The sequence below is a fragment of the Lynx canadensis genome, chromosome A3 (assembly GCF_007474595.2).
Source record: "Lynx canadensis isolate LIC74 chromosome A3, mLynCan4.pri.v2, whole genome shotgun sequence".
NCBI classification, from domain to species: Eukaryota; Metazoa; Chordata; class Mammalia; order Carnivora; family Felidae; genus Lynx; species Lynx canadensis.
The window spans coordinates 57384903-57403485 of NC_044305.1; the positions used below are offsets into that span (position 1 = coordinate 57384903).

The following is an 18583-nucleotide window of genomic DNA, read 5'->3' on the forward strand; positions in this document are numbered from 1 at the left end:
ATTTCATGGATAGATATCATTGTTTTTGTGTATATTTTTTATCACAGGTGAATATATTTTCATATTTTCTTAGTCTTTTATTCTTCTGTGAATTATTCATTTGCCCCATTTGGATTATTCATATTCTTTGATTTCTTGGAATTTTCTATAGAAATTATATTAGCTGTTTTTTAATATCTCTGCTCAAAACATTCTTAGTTTGTCTTTCACATTTTGATTTTACCATTTTTTACATATACATACATTTAACTTTTTTATGATAGTCTAATTTTTAATCTTCTGTGATTTCTTCCACTGTTTCTATGTGTAGAAAGTACATCCTTCTGAGGTTGGACATAAATTTATCTTTTGTTATTATCATTATTATTTTATTTGAGAGACAGTAAGTGCTTGTGAGCAGGAGAGGGGCAAAGAGAATCCAGAGCAGGCTCTATGCTCAGCACGGAGCCTGATTTGGGGCTCGATCTCATGACCCTGGAACCATAACCTGAGCTGAAACCAAGAGTTGGACACTCAACCAACTGAGCCACCCAGGTGCCCTGATTTATCTTTATGTTCTTTTTTTTTAAATGTTTACTTATTTTTGAGACAAAGAGAGACAGAGCATGAATGGGGGAGGGGCATAAAGAGAGGGAGACACAGAATCTGAAGGCTCCAGGCCTTCAGAATCTCCAGGCTCTGAGCTGTCAGCACAGACGCAGGGCTCAAACTCACAGACCACGAGATCATGACCTGAGCCGAAGTCGGACGGTTAACTGACTGAGCCACTCAGGTGCCCCTATCTTTATTTTCAATGGTACTTTTGAGAATTTATTTTTATATGTAGTTCTTTAATTCATCAAAAATGCATTTTCGTGTCTGATATGAGATAAAGAATTAACTACATATTCTTCACATTTAACAAGTTTTACTCATATTGCACATACACTATATCTCTTTCTCTACATATCTCCTTTACTAAATTTCTGTGTATTCCAACATATGCTTATTGTTTTCTGTTATGTTATCTAATCTTTGTGTTTGCATACAAATATCAGTATCTATTATAGCTTTATAATTAAACATACTTTAATATTTACTAGAAAAGATCTCTATTTCTTCTTTTTCTCGCTCTTTATTTCTTCTATTCAATTATTTTCCTGCTAACTTCTTCCAACATTTTTTGACATGAATTTTTAACAAATGCCTTGTCAAATTTCAGGACAATGAAATTTAATTGGTTTTATATTAAACATGTATATTAATCTCCCCTTAGTGATTTCAGTGGCCTCAATAATTTTACTCACCAGGTTGTACTTCAATTGAATTGTTTTTTGGATAAATGATTTTAGGAATTCTTCCTGCATATCCATGTGTTTCTGCTAAGAAATCAAACCCACATGAAATTGCATTAGAATCATGTACGATACCTTCCCAACTACTTATCCAATGCTAGTGTAAAGAAAACACAGTACTAAGTAGATCTTCAGTTAATACTAGTCAAGGAAAACACAAAGCTCATGGCATGATGAAATGCCACCCCATAAATACCTATTTTGAAACCAGAAATAACTGAATTGCTAAGGAAGAGCCCTAAGCACTGGGCTAGCACGAGAGCTCTCTTCGCCATTCTGTATTTGGTATAAATGTAAACTGATGAGATTGTGTACTAAAATCTCATTACCTAATAATCCAGATAAAGTTCGTAAGCAGTGGCTCTAAGCAAAGCTCTGGCCTGGGTCCTACAGAGAGATAATGATCCTAATGTCTCACTGCTCCATCCTCTCTCCCTGCTTTTCCACATTCTTTATATCCCATCCTCTTCCATTATACTTCCACTGTATCACTGTCTTCCCTTGTGTTGACTTGTCAGCCCTTCAATTTTCTCCACTTCTTCTCTTCCCAATTTGTCCACCAACATTTAGCAATCACCTGCCTAGCCCCACATGCCTCCTCTAGATTTGGGGTGGGATGCGGAGAAGCTATAAGAGGGAAGCTAGGAAAATGCAAAAACATATGTCCTTTATAATGACAATAATATTTGCACATTCTACATACAAAGCATCCAAATTCAGTGTGTTCCAGACAGAAATCATCACCGGCCAGTTAATATACCACCTTGCTCTGGATCGCACACAGCTAAAATCTAGAAGTCATTCTAGGCAACAGCCCTTCTCTTACTTCTTCAAATTACCAACCACCAAGCCAAACTAATTTCACCTCCTAACATTTCTTCATGTGTGCCTCCTTCTTAACAGCTAAACCCTCTATTTTCCACTCTCTACTCTTTCCTAGGTACTCTTATTCATATCCACCCTTCCATTACCATCTAAAGGCCAAGGACTTTGAAAGTTGCATCTCCAGACTTTTCTCTAGACTGTGGCCTTGGCCTACTTGACATCTCCGCGTGGGCACCTCCAAGTACTCAACTTACCCATGACCAAGCTCATGATCTCTTTCCTAAATCCAGTTTTCCTTCAGAGTTATATTATTTCATTGAATAATATCACCAACCAGCCCATTGCATATGCCAAAAGGCCTAACTCCCTTGACTTTGCCATATCCCTTACCCCATATTCAATCCAACACTAACACCTATGGGTTTTACCTCCTAAAATTCCTTGAACCCAGCCACATCTCTCCATCTTCAATGCCACCATGTTGCCTGTACCTACCTGATATCTCACCTGCATTTCTGTACCCGCCTTCTACATGCCACTTCTACCCCTGTAGGGATCATTCTGTGCACAGCAGCCACACTCAGCTTTCAGAAATGTAAGTCACATCATGCGACTCTCCTGCTCTCCACCCGTCTGGCTGCTTACCATTGTTCTTGGAATGAACTCCACACTCTCTGCTTTGGATTGCATGTTCCCACCAATTCCTGGCCCCTGATTACTTCTCCAACCTCATTACCTAGCGTGACCTCCCTCCCTCAGCATTGCTCCAGCCAACCTGCCTACTTCCCATTATTCAGACATACCATGGTCTGTTTTGTTACAAGGCCTTTATTTTGGCTGCTCCCTCAGTCTGGAAAAATCTCACCCACTCCATCATTCAGTTTATGCTTCCTGACTATCAGCATCACTATTATCAAGAAGCTTTCCCTGACCCACAGACTTCTCAACAGGTCCTTGTCTGTTTGATCTCACATTTTCCATTCTCTCATTGCATTGAATCTCCTTGGTAATTACACATCTCACTAGCAACTTATCTGATATAGCTCTGCCTCCCCTCCCTGCTCAGACTTCAAAGTTCCATCAGAGCAGCAGTCATGGCTGTTTTCCTCCTTAACATGCTCTCTCTACTAAGCACAGGACCCGGCCTTGTTAGGCACTTAGTAAAGAGCCACTAAATTACCGCCTGAAGAAGAATCTCCTGCCAATTCCACTCAAGTTCTGATTATCAGCCCTCTTCTGGGTATTGCAGCAGCTGCCAAAGTGGTCTGCAGGCTCCAAGACCCTCTTCAACTCTTGCTCAACCATCTCAAGACTGGTCTTGTCCATCACAAATGCAGCCTCATCCTTCTGCATCCAAAGGCTCTGTAGTGGCTCCATGGGAAAGCCTGCGTGTAACTGGCCCCCTTAACCTTGACTCTGTTTCACTCCATGGCCTCAGCAATCTCCGCTCCTTACCACATGCTTATGTATGCTCCAACAAAATTAGTTTTAGATCCAACACAAACTATACTGGTGGACACTTTTATGTTTTGTCTTAGACCATTCTCTCTGCCCTGTCTCACTCTTTACATCTATAAATCTAACTCATCCTTCAAAATTCAGCTGAGAAGACATTTCCTCTTGGATGCCTTCCAAGGCCACTTATTTGCCAGTCTCGTGGCTACTTCCGATTCTTTTACTGTTCCTCAGACACTATCTATAACTCTATCCTTATCACGTAATGTTAAAATGATTCATTTACATCTCCATCTCCACTGCCACCAGGTTGAGAGCTTCTCAACAGAAGAAACAATGGGCTTATGGTTTTTTTTTTAATTTGTTAATGATCAGGTTCTAACAATTTGGGAGATATAATAGATCATAATTAAGTGTTTGTTGCAATGGCACGAAATATAGACTATTGAGCTCAATGACCTCTTGAGGTAGTCTTCATTTCACCTTTGAAATGTTGTGTTTCAAAGAATCCCTTGGCTACCCATGTAAAACTGAAGCATGACAGTTGCCAATCATGTTGTTAATAAACAGGTCTGTGCCTAGTCTAGGCCAGGCACTGGGCTAGGTGTGGGGGATTGAGCAAGACAACTTTCGCCTACCTTTGGAGAGATAACAGGTGACGTAAAACCCAAAAGCATAAAAATCATCAAATGTAATACAATTATTTTTCTTAATTAAAGGGTTCTAGGTGGGAAGCAGGAAGCCATCCATGCTAAATACTTGCCTAAGACAACCACACCATTAAGAAATTGCTAGGTACCACCCAGCGTTTTGAAGTCTGATAGAAATTAGTGACAGATATAATGGTCCAAATCAAAGAAATATTCAGTCTTCAGTTCTTCCCATTTAGATGAATAAACATAGAAAACAACTACCTCCTGACAAGAGAGCAAAAGGCAATAGCAAGAACTCCTTGATGAAGGTGTTGAAAAGAAGGAATGCTCATCTGGCCACTGAAAGCCTTAGTCCTGGACCTGTTTCTGTCACCAACCAGCTCTGTAAGTTTCATAAGTTACTCCTCCCGGGTCTCTATAAAATTAACGGCTTAAGCTGAATTATCTTTAGGGTTTCTTCAACCCCAAATATTCTGCTTTCAGGTCTCCAGGTCATATGTTCAAGCCAGCTGGCTGCTCTGGGTTGAGAACTGATGCCCCATGAGCATCAAGTCCAGAGACCTTGAACTCTGCATGCATGGGCAGGGGAGGCCAAAGCTGGAGTGGCCCAGCAAAGTAGTCACAGTAGTGATGGCTGAGGGAAATAAGAGTAACGATAATATCTACCACGTCCTGAATACCTATACTTTGCCAGGTACCAAGGACCTGCTTTACATACGTGCTCTCATTTCATTTTCACACCAAGTGTGTTGAGCATTCTGTTTTCCCAGATGAGAAACTGAACTCCTCCTGCCCTTTGACCACCCCCTCTTTCTCCCCTCTGATTCTAACAATGGCAACTTTGAGAGTCTGCTAACCCTCAAGAAAATCAAGATTGAGAATCACTGCTTCCCAAAGCCAGCCATCTCACGCAGAGCCAAGAGGAAGCCAAGGCAATGGATATGAGCATATTTACTGATATTCACAGTGATGCTGTTTAAAATAGTGTACCGCTTCCCTGTGTGTGTCAGTTGGGCTTGACACGCGTAGTCCCCTCCGTCCTCTGCTGAAACGTTGCTCACTGAGAGCTTAATTCTCCAACGAGTAAACCGTCCTCCTTTAATCTCTTTACAGTCCTAAATACAAAAATATATATACATATATATTTTATTTACTTATTTACTTATTTAATTTGAGAGAGAGAATGAGTGCAAGGAGGGGAGAGGGACAGAGAGAATCCCAAGCAGGCTCTGCGCTCAGTGCAGAACCTGATGTGGGGCTCGATTCCCATGACCCTGGGATCACAGCCTGAAGCAAAACCAAGATACAGACGCTCAACTGACTAAGCCACCCGGGAGCCCTTATACATATACATTTTAATTCAAAGAGTATTTTGGTGCATCAGTTACATTCCTAGTTAGCACCTCCTATGAACTGTGGGGAGATGAAAGAAACATGTGATCCCTAGACCATGGGTAATGTATAATCTAACTGAAGATGATTATCTATCTATCTATCTACTATCTATCCATCCATATCCATCTATATCTGTAGATAGATAGAAAGATGGATAAATATCTACAGAAGATCTGACAAATAATATGTTGCAAGCTACAGTGAGTGCTGTAAATATTAAGTCTAACAGAGGTTGAAAAGAGAGAGGCCTAAGTGGGCTAGAAGGAAGACTATATGAAGGAGGATTGGGTAGGGTCCTCAGAGGAATACGGTAGGAGGATGTGAACAGGCAGGAATGCCTTCCACCCACAGGGGACCATATCTCCCAGTGGACCACCATCTCATGGCACCATGACCCTTTGCTAAAACTGCAAGCCCAGGTGATTAATGACTGCTTCCACTGTGTTCCAGGCCCAAATACACCTTCTCAACCTGCCGGGGGTTGGACTTTACAGAGGTCCAAAATAACTCTTCAAGAACATTCTGCTTGGTGGTCTGAGCAATAGTCAAAGTATGATGGCTAGGCTTATGGGCAGATGTCACATAACTTGTTACGTCGCCCACGCTGCTGCTGCATCGACAAGAACAACCTCATACCAAACCAGCTTGAGGTTTGGTTGGTCTCAGGAATGCCGTCCTTGCTTGTCATCCTCGGCAACCACCCACAGGGCAGGCCTCAGCCTCCATCTGTCTGTCAGAAGCTCACATTCTCATGCTAACTGCCACTTCTTCGATCTCACAGACCCCCTTCTGAACATTTCTTCAAAACTTTGCCCCTTTCTTTGGGAAGTGCCACTCAACAGAGTAACTTCTTGAATTATTGAACCATTTATTCATTAAAGCATTCAAGTTCCTGCTCTTTGCTAGTCTGTGAGAGGTCGTGTCACGCGGGAGTAAGATACAGTCCCTGTCTTCAGAAAGCTCACAACCATGTAATATAGAGGACAAACTTTCAGGGGTTACCCTGATAAAGATTTAATTGCCTGCATTTGGAGCTCTCTTCTCATGGAGTCAGCTGTAGCTAGCTCAGGAGCAGACCCCATTCTTCATGGGAACAGTGTGAATGGATCCACCTTGGAAGCTAAAACTCAATAATGCCAGAACGAGCATTTGTTTATTTATCATGTGAATTTCTAAAAGTTTTACCTTATTCCCCATATGGGAAACCCAATTATAATTGGATAGTTACTTAACAAACAGAATGGGAATTATTAGTAAGGGTCAGATGGGTGAAGGCATCAGATCCCATAATGTGATGCCACCTTCTTTGGAGTAGGGACAAACAAAAAGCATTGAGTCCTTGGACTATGAAAACTTTCTTCCCTGGATAGGGCTTTGATAGGGGCAATCTCTGCAGGCCCAGAATACGTGGATCCGTATATCCCTTTCTACATTTCCGTCATTGACCAGTCCCTTTCTGATCGACTCGTCCTTTCTTTTAAGATGTACAAATACTTAATCATATGGAAATCCAATCTTGATCATTTAAGAAGCAATCTTGATAGCTCCTGTCCCTTTACAGTAACTGGGACTGCTTCTACCACAGTCCACTAGGGCATCGTTGTAGAGTTTAAATTCTCAGAAGGCCTTGACAGTTACTTAAAAATCTGTAAGTGACATCTCACTGACAAGATCTAAACTTAAAATATTAGTAATGAGAGCAGGCAACATTTGAATGTATTTTGTCTCCCAAGCGCCAAGAAGAACACTTTGAGCCCAGCATGTACAGTGGTTGGAGGAATAGAATGGCCCAGAGTGTCTGGCTAAGATGCAGTACCTACAGGAGAATGACAGAGATAGAACTGGTCAGGCACCCAGGAGCCCAATCATAGAAAACCATGAATATGGGATGAACATTGCAGCTTTTCCAGCAAGGGAATGAGACGATCATATTTGCCTTTGAGAATGATCTCAGGAAGTACAGATACAGCTTAATAGTGGAGCAGAAATCATTGCATTGAGAAGTAGTTTGGAATTGAAAAAAAAAATGGAGACATTACTGCTTTTCCAATGTGAATACTTCATTGTCCATGAGAATGCATATTTTATTTTTTTAATTTTTTTATGTCTATTTTTGAGAGAGAGAGAGAAAGAGAGAGAATGCAAGTGGGGGAGGAGCAGAGAGAGAGGGAAACACAGAATCTGAAGCAGGCTCCAGGCTCTGAGCTGTCAGCACAGAGCACAATGCGGGGCTCGAACCCACGAACCGCGAGATCGTGACCTGAGCCAAAGTCAGACGCTTAACCAACTGAGCCACCCAGGTGCCCCAAGAATGGATATGTTAATACCTGAACCTTCTCCTCCATAACCCTTCAATTTCAAGGACCATCTCTATTCCTCTTGGTCTTCAATTATCCCAGCCACAAGCTGGGCTTTGTCATTATCCAGAACCACTATGTTTCTAAATTCCTCAAAACAAATATACCATTCTGATTATCATTTTTTATTATTCCATCTCTTCCATTCCTTTATTTTAACCAAATAATAGCATGTGATATTTATTTATTAAATAATTGCTATGTACCTACACTGAACTAAGGGCTTACCAGATAGATGATTTCATTCACTCTTCAAAACAAATCTGTGAGCCCTTATCTCTTGGACGGGTTTTAGTTGCATAAAGCAAAAAGCGTCCCAGCTATTTTAGGGGGGAAAGGATTTAACACAGGTATTAGGCGCTTACAAAATTTTAAGAAGCACTCAGGCAGTGAGATCTAAACCAGACCATGCTGGTGAACTAGCTCACAGGATCCCTGCTACCTCTGACATAACTGTGAGGTGGGAGTCAAGACTTTGAAACACCCCATCTGAAAGTCAGACACCAGGAGTTGCCACGACGCAACTCTAGCATGCGAAGTCATGCCACATCTAGTAAAGTCACACCAACAAATACATCATCAGAAGGCCTATGCACTGCTTCTCAGCTCCCACAAAGCCGAGGTCTGGGCCCTGGAACACCGCTGCAGAAAAATCCCCATGTCCATGCTGTCCAGCAGAAAAAGCAGGACAATCTAGAAAATTTCTCATTTCAGCCCTTCAGGGAAGCCAGCTGAAGAAGCTTAGTCACATCCAGAACATTAGCTGCAGGAAACCCTGGAAAACTGTAGGGTGTGTATTTGGTTGCTTTGGTTGTTTGTTTGTTTGTTCGTTTGTTTCTTTTTAGCTTTATAGCCTCTCTAGTGCTTAAAGAGGCTCACCATGGACAGTGAACATCTATCCACCATGTTCATTATAGTCTTCTACCTGAAATTTCTACCCATCACACCCATTTTTCTGTCTTCGCTGGAAGCAGTCTTCTTGACCCTTCCATTTGGTATTAATTACCACTTTCCTTCAGGTATCATTTCCTTTCCCATCATGTGGCGTCACTTTACTGACCCCCCTCAATTCCTCCACACTGTCGCCCTTTATCCTTGCAGCATATTCAGCCTGCAAAACCCACCCTGGGTTGGTCCCATTGTCCCTCTCCTACATGCCTACCACCCGATGAACATTATGAGAGAAAATCACATCAACATGAGTCTTGGCATCACTACTAATTCATGGTCTTCACCTTAGAAATTCTTTGCCTTCGATTCCCTCATTCACCTACTCACCTACACTGTTCTTTCTAAATTTCCACCTAACATCTCCCTCCAATTAATGGAGAAAAGAGGGGCCACTGGGAATGAGTTCCCTCCACTTACTCTCCTCTCCTTTCCCCTCATTCTGTCAGTTCTATCTTACACACTCTCCTCAATGGTCCTCGTTTAATCACTGAATTTCTGAAATAGCGTCAATGATCCACACGCCACCATCCGCAAGCCCTTCCAATTTATTCCCTGCAGTGCCTCCACGAGGACTTTACTAACGCGTAAAGAAGTGGAGTATGTCATTCTCCTAATAGGGTGATTGGCCGTTAACATACTTTAAGTGGGGGAAAGGCTATGTGCTGGTTAGCAAACAAGATCTTCTACTTCCTAGCATCACCTTACCCCACTCGGACATGGACCCCAGACTCTAACTAATGCCCCCAAACACCATTCTCTTTCTTACCTGATCCCTTTGCACCTGCTAGGGTTTTTTCTAATTGTCATCATTTTTGCCCCCCACCCCCCCTTCCCCACCAGCTTCATTGCTATTCATTCTTTACGCAGTGCAATGCTCACCTCCTACACAAAACATTTCCTGGTATGGCCCCAGGAAGATAACAGGCTCTAAGTGCTTGGAGAATTGATTCCAACGTTCTCATTTGACAGAAGAAAACACTGAGGCCCAAAAGTAACTCAAGGTCTGAACTGGAGAGTAGCAAAAACAGAGCCATAACTGAGGTCACTGGTGGGACAGTTTCAGAACAATCCCTCCTCTTCATATTGCTCGACTCCTAGCCTCCTATCTGCTCAGGCTGAGCAGATAGTTTAAAAATAAAGATGCCTGAACCTCACCCATGGATAATCTGATTCAGGGAGTAGAAGATAAGTCCGAGCCAAGTGCTTTAAAAAAAAAACCCATCCTCTTAACACTGAGGTAGTGACAAAGTTGATTCTAAAAACCTACCTCTCTACAAATGTCAAGTGCTTTCCAATCTATGACCACAATAGGCCCAGGCCGAGAGGAAGAAATTTCGAGAAGAGTTCTACTGATAAGACTCTAAAGGGGCATAATGCTGGTGCCAAGAGGTAATTGTTGCAAGGCTGCAAGGTGGGAGACAGAATGCTGGAGGAAGAGTCTACAAGAAGCCACGGAGAAGAACGTGTGACCCCGTATCCTGAGAAGGCCAAAGTTGGACTCGGAAAGTGGGTAATGCCACAGTCCAAGCCAACTGAGGCTGAGGGGGCGGTGGCCTGGCAATCAGTACCCTCTAAGTGAAACAGGAACACTGTTAGGGAATTTTTTTTTCCAAGTAGGCTCCATGCCCAACATGGGCTGGAACTCATGACTCTGAGATCAAGAGTTGCATGTTCTACTGACTTAGCCAGCCAGGCCTCCCTTGGAACAGGATTGTTGTTAGTTTTTAAACTGTAGTCAGAGCCAATGCTAACAAGAGGATAATGAGAAAGAGTATGCAAACTGTTTATTATATGTCCCAACACATATTAAATGAATACTTGTCACGTAATTTTTTTCCACTGGCCCAATAGTTAATAAGAAAAACAAAACATATTGGAGATAGAAAGAACTCAGAAGCCATCCACCTATTCAATAGAAACTTACTGAACATTTCCTCAGGGCCAGGTATTAGCCTTGTAAGTGGAGAAGGCACAGGCAGTAGCTATAAAGTCTGTAAAGAGAACTTCTCATTAAAGGAAAACTGGGTGTTTAGAACTAAGTGTCCCAAATACTTCTTTTTTTTTTTTAAATGTTTATTTATTTCTGAGACAGAAACAGAGCATGAGTGGGGGAGGGGCAGAGAGAGAGGGAGCCACAGAATCCGAAGCAGGCTCCAGGCTCTGAGCTGTCAGCACAGAGCCCGACATAGAGCTCGAACTCACAGACCGTGAGATCATCACCTGAGCTGAAGTTGGACACTCAGCCTCAACCAACTGAGTCACCCGGGCGCCCCACCCCCCAAATTATCCTGAAGGTGACAGCCAGTAGACTGATAAGACAGTGCTTTGACAGTTACAGGTGTAGGAGACAAAAGCTAGAGTCAGGGCCTGACGTCCTGCCAAACTCTTAAGTCCTCAGCTGGGATCGAAATGACCACACGGTTTGGTTAAACCGCTAAAAGCATGGCCCTAAAAGAAGACCGCATCAATCCCAACTTCAGATGATGATTCTCACAAGTTTACTATTGCGCCAAGCAAGCCAGGCTTGTGCCTATATGTACTACATACAATATGATTCAATTTCAGTGAAATTCATAAGCTGGCAACACTAATCTATGCTATTATAAGTCAGGGGATTAGGGAAGTACAGTTCTTTGGAAGATGGCAGAAGGGGGCCTTCTGAGGTGCTGGTGGTGTTTTAGTTCTTGACCTTGATCATTGGAAGGGGTAACCAAAAGGTATGTTCACTTTCTGATAATCCATCAAGCTTGTCCCCTTAAGCTTCATGTATTTTCTATACATACACTGAACCTCGATGGAAATTGTTCACGCATTCCAAACATTGGTACCCAGAATATATAAATATATAAAGTCTCTTGTGAGTCAGTAACAAAATGGTAAGAAAAATGAAAAAAATAAAAATAGGGCAAAAGGTAGGAGTCACCAGTTCAGAGCATTCAAAAATGGTCAGTGAATGTATGCAAAAGTTGTTCAATCTCACTAACACTAATAATTAAGGAAAAGCAACTAAAACAACAATACAGTAACATTTACACCCATTAAGCTGATAAAAAAATATATAAGTCTTATAATACAAAGTCCTAGATAAGGTTTTAGGGAGTCCAGGATATTGCAGGGGGTGAGTATAAGCCGATAAAAAATTTTGTCAAGGAACTTGGCATCATCAATGAAATTGAATGCTTTATACATAGCCTACAATCTAACAATTATAAGGTTAATGAGAATGTAGCCTACAAAACTTGCACACTGGCAAATGCGCCTTCAAACACAGGGATAAGGCCATTCATTGCCTTGTGAGAGCAGAAAATGGAAACAAAGTAAATGAACACAAAACGTGTAATAGGATCAACAAGGCCAAAACTGGATCCTTGGAAAAAAGTAATAAAACTGACACCTCTCTTATGAGAGACCAATCCAGTGAGACAGTGAGAGAGAAATACATTGTAACAGGGATTAAAAGAAGAACCTTCTGGCAGAAACAGACATCAAAAGAGCAAAGATGATAAACCGTTGCATGCTAGAGTATCTGAAATGTTTAATGAAATGAGCAATTTCCTACAAAAAAAGAAATCTTACCAAAACTCTTTCAGGAAGAAATGAGAAATTGGTATAAGCCTCTCTCCATTAATGAAATTGAATCAGGTGATAAAAAGGTTTCCACAGAGAAAAATCACGCCCCAGATGGCTGTACCGACAGGTGCTAACAAGCAGAATTACAGGAAAACTAATCCTATCTTAAATAACCAGCCTGTTCTCCTCCCTGCCTAGGATTATGCCTTAGACATTAATATCTGCTGGGACAGCCAAGAAAAGAGAATGCTCCAAGGTGAAAACACAAGGTGCAGAAAGGTGAGTCAAGGATTTCGTGTTTTCATAAAAAGTGAAGGACAAAGATATAGTTTTATTTGCTTGGATACCATGATATAAAAATAACACAAAGGATAGAAGAAAGTAATAAAAGCAGCCACATGCTAGGAAAGGTGTAACAGGCCCAGGGCAAATACAGCTCAGGAGAGCAGAGGATACTTTCCAGGGGTGACTTTTTATACTTTGTGATTATTGAATCATGTGCATGTAGTACCCACTCAAATTTATTAATCTGTTAGAATAAAAGAATAACCAAGGATAGTTCTCAAAAAATATAATAGCAGGGAGGTGGTGAATACAAGGAATAAAATATTTCAAAGTTATAAGAACCATAAATTTTAAAATCAATAATCAGCTGGGTAAAATTATCAATATCAATTAGCTAACAATTAGCTAGGTACTCAAATCTCTTTACCAACTCTGCCTTAAAAGATACAACTTAAACTAAAAACAAGTTTAAAAAAAAATTTCTGCTTATTTATTTTTGAGACAGAGAAAGAGTGAGAACAGGGAAGGGGCAGAGAAAGAAGGAGACACAGAGTCTGAAGCCAACTCTAGACTGAGCTGTCAGCACAGAGCCCGTCGTGGGTCTCGAACTCATGAACTGTGAGATCATGACCTGAGCTAAAGTTGGATGCTTAACCAACTGAGCCACCCAGGCCCCCCCAAAGCGAGTAAGTTTTAAAGAAGAAGAAAAATATCATAGGAAAATTATTTTTTTTTTTACCTTGTACCACGTTATTGAATCCAAAACACAACTCTGTGGGAAGTTCAGATGACAGGTAAGACTGTCGTCTTTTCCGGCATGTAGTATTTGTTTGTATTCATCTGATAAAATCAGTTGACTGTTTCCAGAAAAACAATACCAATATTTTCTTAACACAGTTAGGTTTACATGGATTCTGTGACAGGTGTTTGTATAGCTGTAAGAAAATGGCAAAGTGAAACCTCGTAAACTCCAACAGTCACAAAATCAAATGAATCCACTCATCTCCAGATTGCCAAATCATCTTCAAGATATTGTGCAAGCCCTCTGCCTCAAACGAGGTGGGATGCATCTCACAAATCATTACTTACAAAAAGGAAAAAAAATGTTTATATTGTGGAAACCCTGGACAACACCTTAACCACATGATCCAACTGATTACCACCACCAAGGGTCAAATGGACACCATGAGCTGCTGAGTGTGTTGTCTGAAGAGGGTACAGACTACATGCTATTCCAGCCAAGAAGGCTCAGCCTCATCCTACTCAGGAAGAAATGTCTGGCAAACCCGAATGAAGGGATAGTATATAAAATAATTGTACTCCTTAAAAATGTCAATGTTGTGAAACACAGACAGAGGACCTGTTCCAGATGAAAAGAGACTGAAAATACGTGACAGCCCCATGCAATACATGATCCCAAATTGGATGCTCTACCAGAAAGGAAAGGAACAAAATGTGTCAAGAAAAATCGAGATGATTGACAAAATTATAGTGTGAATTGGGAGTTAGATAAAAATGTTATATGATGGTCCCTGAATATGATAACTAAGAAAATATTCTTGGCAGCAAACACACATGGAACTACTCAAGGCTAAAGGAACACGACGCATACAACTCAAGTGTTTTAGAAGAAATGGCTTAGAAAAAAAAATATTGCGTGTAATATACATATACAGCTGACCCTTGAACAACCAGGGGGTTAGGGGCACTGGACCCCATGCACTGTTGAAAATCCACATAGAACTTTTGACTCCCCCAAACCTGAACTACTAATAGCCACTGTTGACTGGAAGCCTTACTGATAGCATAAACAATGGATTAACACATATTTTGTATGTTATGTGTATTATATGTTGTGTTCTTATAGTAAAGTAAGCTAGAGGGGCACCTGGGTGGCTCAGTCAGGTGAGCGACTGACTCTTGATTTCAGCTCAAGTCATGAGCCCAAGGTCGTGAGATCAAACTCCCTGTTGAGCTCCATGTTGAGTGTGGAGACTATTTAGGATTCTCTCTCTCTCTCTCCCTCTGCCCCTCTCCCCTGCTCATGCTCTCTCTTTCTCTCTTTAAAATGAAAAAAGAAAAAAATAATAAAGTTAGAGGGAAAATGTTAAGGAAATAATAGGGAAGACAAAATACATTTACAGTAATGTACTATATTTATCAAAAAAATATCCATGTATAAGTGGACCTATGCAATTCAAACTCATGTTGTTCAGGGATCAGTCATATATGGAGAGAGAGCGAGAGAGAGAGAGAGAGAGAGAGAATTATAAGGTAAATGTGGCAAATGTTAAAATAATGAGGAATCTAGATAAAGGATAGGTGGGAGTTCTTTATACTATTCTTGCAAATTTTGCAGGAATTTGAAATTACTTCAGTGTAAAAATATACAGTTTACTAAGTATGTCTCATATCTGTATGTTAATGATTTGTGAGAATTCACACTTATTTTTTTCCATGACAGCAGCATCTGTGTCTACTTTCTAGGAAAGATGATCTTTCCCTGTTTCACAGCAACCAGATTTAAGTATTTTAAATCCAGCCCAGACATCCAGATGAATTTGTGTGCCACACAATCTCCAGCTCTATTATGTCATAACCCAGAGTCAAACAGGACAGGAGACCTCCACGAGACACCTTGTCAGCACCTTAATCTATACAGTGAGTGAAATTGTGGAAAGGAGCCATGAAACAGGGGCTCACAGCCACTCCCACTTGTGTACCACTGGGCAAACGCAATCACCTTTCTCCAGTACCAATTTCACATATAATCTCAGCTAATTGTCCCTTCAACCCTATCAGGCTGGCATTACTTCCATTTTACAGATAGGAAAATCAAGGCTCAGAGAGATCAAATCATTTGTTAAAGACATGCATGCCAGTAAGGAAAGGTAACAAAATTGAGGCCGTTGGGCAAAATTTGTCCACAAATGTGTTTTATTTAAGCCATACTCACAAAGCTTATTGAAAACTCTCACACACACACACACACACACACACACACACTCATACACTCACACACATACACACACACATATATACAATTTCCAGGTTCTCTGAAAACTTAGAAAATGGGCTTGAGTTGCAGAGATTGCTGCCTTTGGTGGGACTTATGCTTTCTGGTTCCCCACAGCCCCTACCAGGCTCAACTGTCTCCCTGCCATGAGCCCTGGGTCACTCATTTACATTAGGTCCTAACATGAGGCTTACTTAGCACAGGGCCTGCAACATATCTGTCAGTCACTGTTAAATTCCTATTGTGGTGCCATTACAAAAAGGTGCTCAAAGGAGGTTTATCCCCATCTGGTTGTGCCACCTGTCACGAAAACTTCTGGCATTCTAAGAAAGAAGGCAGCAATAACAATTCGAGAAACAGATTTTTAAGCTGGTCTGGCCTGTGGCCTTAGATCAATGGGAAAAGACGCATTTCATGTTCCAACAACTGATTTATAAACCTGTTCTGTTTTAAAATGTGTTCACTGGATCACTTCTCGGCATTTTGGCTGAGATCAAGTGTAAAATGTGTTCACTGGAAACCGTCTGGTAACAAACTGTTATAAAACTATTTGATTCTCTCACTGAGCTTTCTATGTTTATTAAGAGTTTATAAAGAATTTTCCTAAAAGAATTATATATATATATATATATATATGTACATATATATATATATAAATTTTTTTTCAACGTTTTTTATTTATTTTTGGGACAGAGAGAGACAGAGCATGAACGGGGGAGGGGCAGAGAGAGAGGGAGACACAGAATCGGAAACAGGCTCCAGGCTCTGAGCCATCAGCCCAGAGCCCGACGCGGGGCTCGAACCCACGGACTGCGAGATCGTGACCTGGCTGAAGTCGGACGCTTAACCGACTGCGCCATCCAGGCGCCCCCATATATATATATATATATATATATATATATATATATATGGTTATAACACTATACACACACGTGTGTGTGTGTGTGAAAAAGAGACAGAAAGAGGGACTTAGTTCTATTTTAAATGAGCAACTTACTTTATGACACATTGGTAGATCCCGGTGTCCTCCTGTGTCAGGGGGAGAAACAAAATCCAGTTTTGCTCCTGGTGAATTCTGGACTGTGCATTTGTGGATATTGGGCTTTTGCCAGGATATTTATACCATGTTACATGTACTTTCCCGGACGTTGGTGACAGGTTTATACAATTAAAAGCAAAAGGCTGGCCGGCGGAAGGTGTCTCCTTGTACATTCTAATATCCTTGCATGCATCTAGGGAAAGAAAGGGGTGGGGGAATCATGAAAGAGAACTCTGGTGCTATTTATTATCAGTTTAACAAATGCCTCTTCAATTTTCTAGCCAATTTGAAATTGTATTGGAGAGTTTTCTCAGCGTGGGAGTTCCCTAAAATGGTCTGCTGATTTGATTTATGGACAAAAATGTGTCCATAAAAGACATTGACTCATCCTCTCTGTCTGGGATGATTTTGTTCTGTCCCTTCTTTCCTAAGACCCTGAGTCCTTATCTGCCTGAGTACACATTCCTGTTCTGAGCCCCCTTGTCCTGTTTCTTTGTGCTCTGCCACCCAGTTATTTCACTCCGTCTTGAATAAAAGGTGCAAGTATTTCATCCCAAAGAGGATTGTTTAAAAATCTGCTCATGTTAAAGTTCGCTTCTACTGAACCGCATAGCATGGCACTGCACTGCGTGTCTTCTTGGGAGAAGTCTGTTCTGCTGCTGGGTTTTGAGCCTTTGGACTCAATACTTCCAAATTTGCCTACCCACACCTCCTCACCCCACCCACCTTCCCCCTCCCAAAGGTGCCTCAAAACCCAAAGGGGACATTTGGGGCTGAGCGTCAGATGCTGGGAACTTGCTGTTTCCCCACTCAGCGTTAACTTCACTTGGTCCCCTGGGGTGGAAGTAGCAGAAAGGCTGGGGGCTCTTGTGAGCCCCCAGATGGGCCGCGCAGGCACTCCCACAGAGCCGCAAGGAGGCAGGTGGGTGAGGGTGGCCTAGACCCGAGGACGGACCAACGTACCTGCTCTGACAAAGGGTGGAAGCGCGATGGACACGCCACAGAACAACAGGGCCAGCATCTCCCCGTTGGGCGACAAGGAAGACACAAGGTGGGAGCGGATGAGGCTCGGCGGGGACGGCGACCACGAATCTCAGAGGTCCTAGCCCAGGTCTGTCTTCGCGGGGTGCCCACATTTACCCGACGTGCCGCCAAAGACTCCCCGCTCCAGGCCCCACCTCCAGAATCCTGCAGACTGGAGAGGGATCAGCGGGAGGAGCTGGGAGGCGCGGTGCCGGGAAGTGATCTTCGTAGGGAGGGAGGTTCCCAGCTCCGGGGTGCGCCCTGGCCCCTCCTGCGGCCGCGGTGGCGTGACCTCTGCTAACCCGCAGCGAGGCGGGTGTGCGCCCTGCGCCGGGTGAGCGGCACGCCACCCGCCTGGGCTCCCCACCTGTGCGTCCCGCGTAGCCTCTCCCCTGCGCGCCTTAGCCTCGGGGTCCGCCTGGGCCTGGCGGTCCAAACGCAGCCCTCACCACCAGCTCACCTGGGAGAAGCCAGCTTAGGCCGACCTGACAAAGGGCCGCGGGAAAAGGGAGAGGAAGCCAGAGCGCCGCCGGACCGGCAGGTAGCGGGAACTGCACACCTTCGTCCAGAGACGGAGCCCGCTCCCCCAAGGTCGCCGGCGGGCCGGGGGCCGCCCTCCCGGGAGTCCCGATCTCCGGCCTCTCGGTCGTGCACTTGTTAGCCGGCCACTTTCCCTCCAC

At 42.6% G+C, this 18583-nt stretch overlaps 1 protein-coding gene across 2 annotated transcripts in view; it reads right to left on the bottom strand.

Moving 5' to 3' along the window:
- The window catches only part of IL1RL2 (interleukin 1 receptor like 2), a 44227-nt gene extending 25794 nt beyond the window's left edge, over positions 1-18433 (bottom strand). For both annotated transcript variants that reach the window (XM_030310339.1, XM_032592614.1), the window contains exons 1-5: positions 17844-18433; positions 16839-17073; positions 13565-13760; positions 5223-5382; positions 1287-1361 (exon numbers count right to left, since the gene is read on the bottom strand). In XM_030310339.1, the coding sequence (XP_030166199.1) occupies positions 1287-1361; positions 5223-5382; positions 13565-13760; positions 16839-17073; positions 17844-17901 (724 nt within the window). In that variant the 5' untranslated portion in view covers positions 17902-18433. The remainder of the gene's footprint in view (positions 1-1286; positions 1362-5222; positions 5383-13564; positions 13761-16838; positions 17074-17843) is intronic.
- Between the last annotated feature and the right edge of the window lie 150 nt (positions 18434-18583).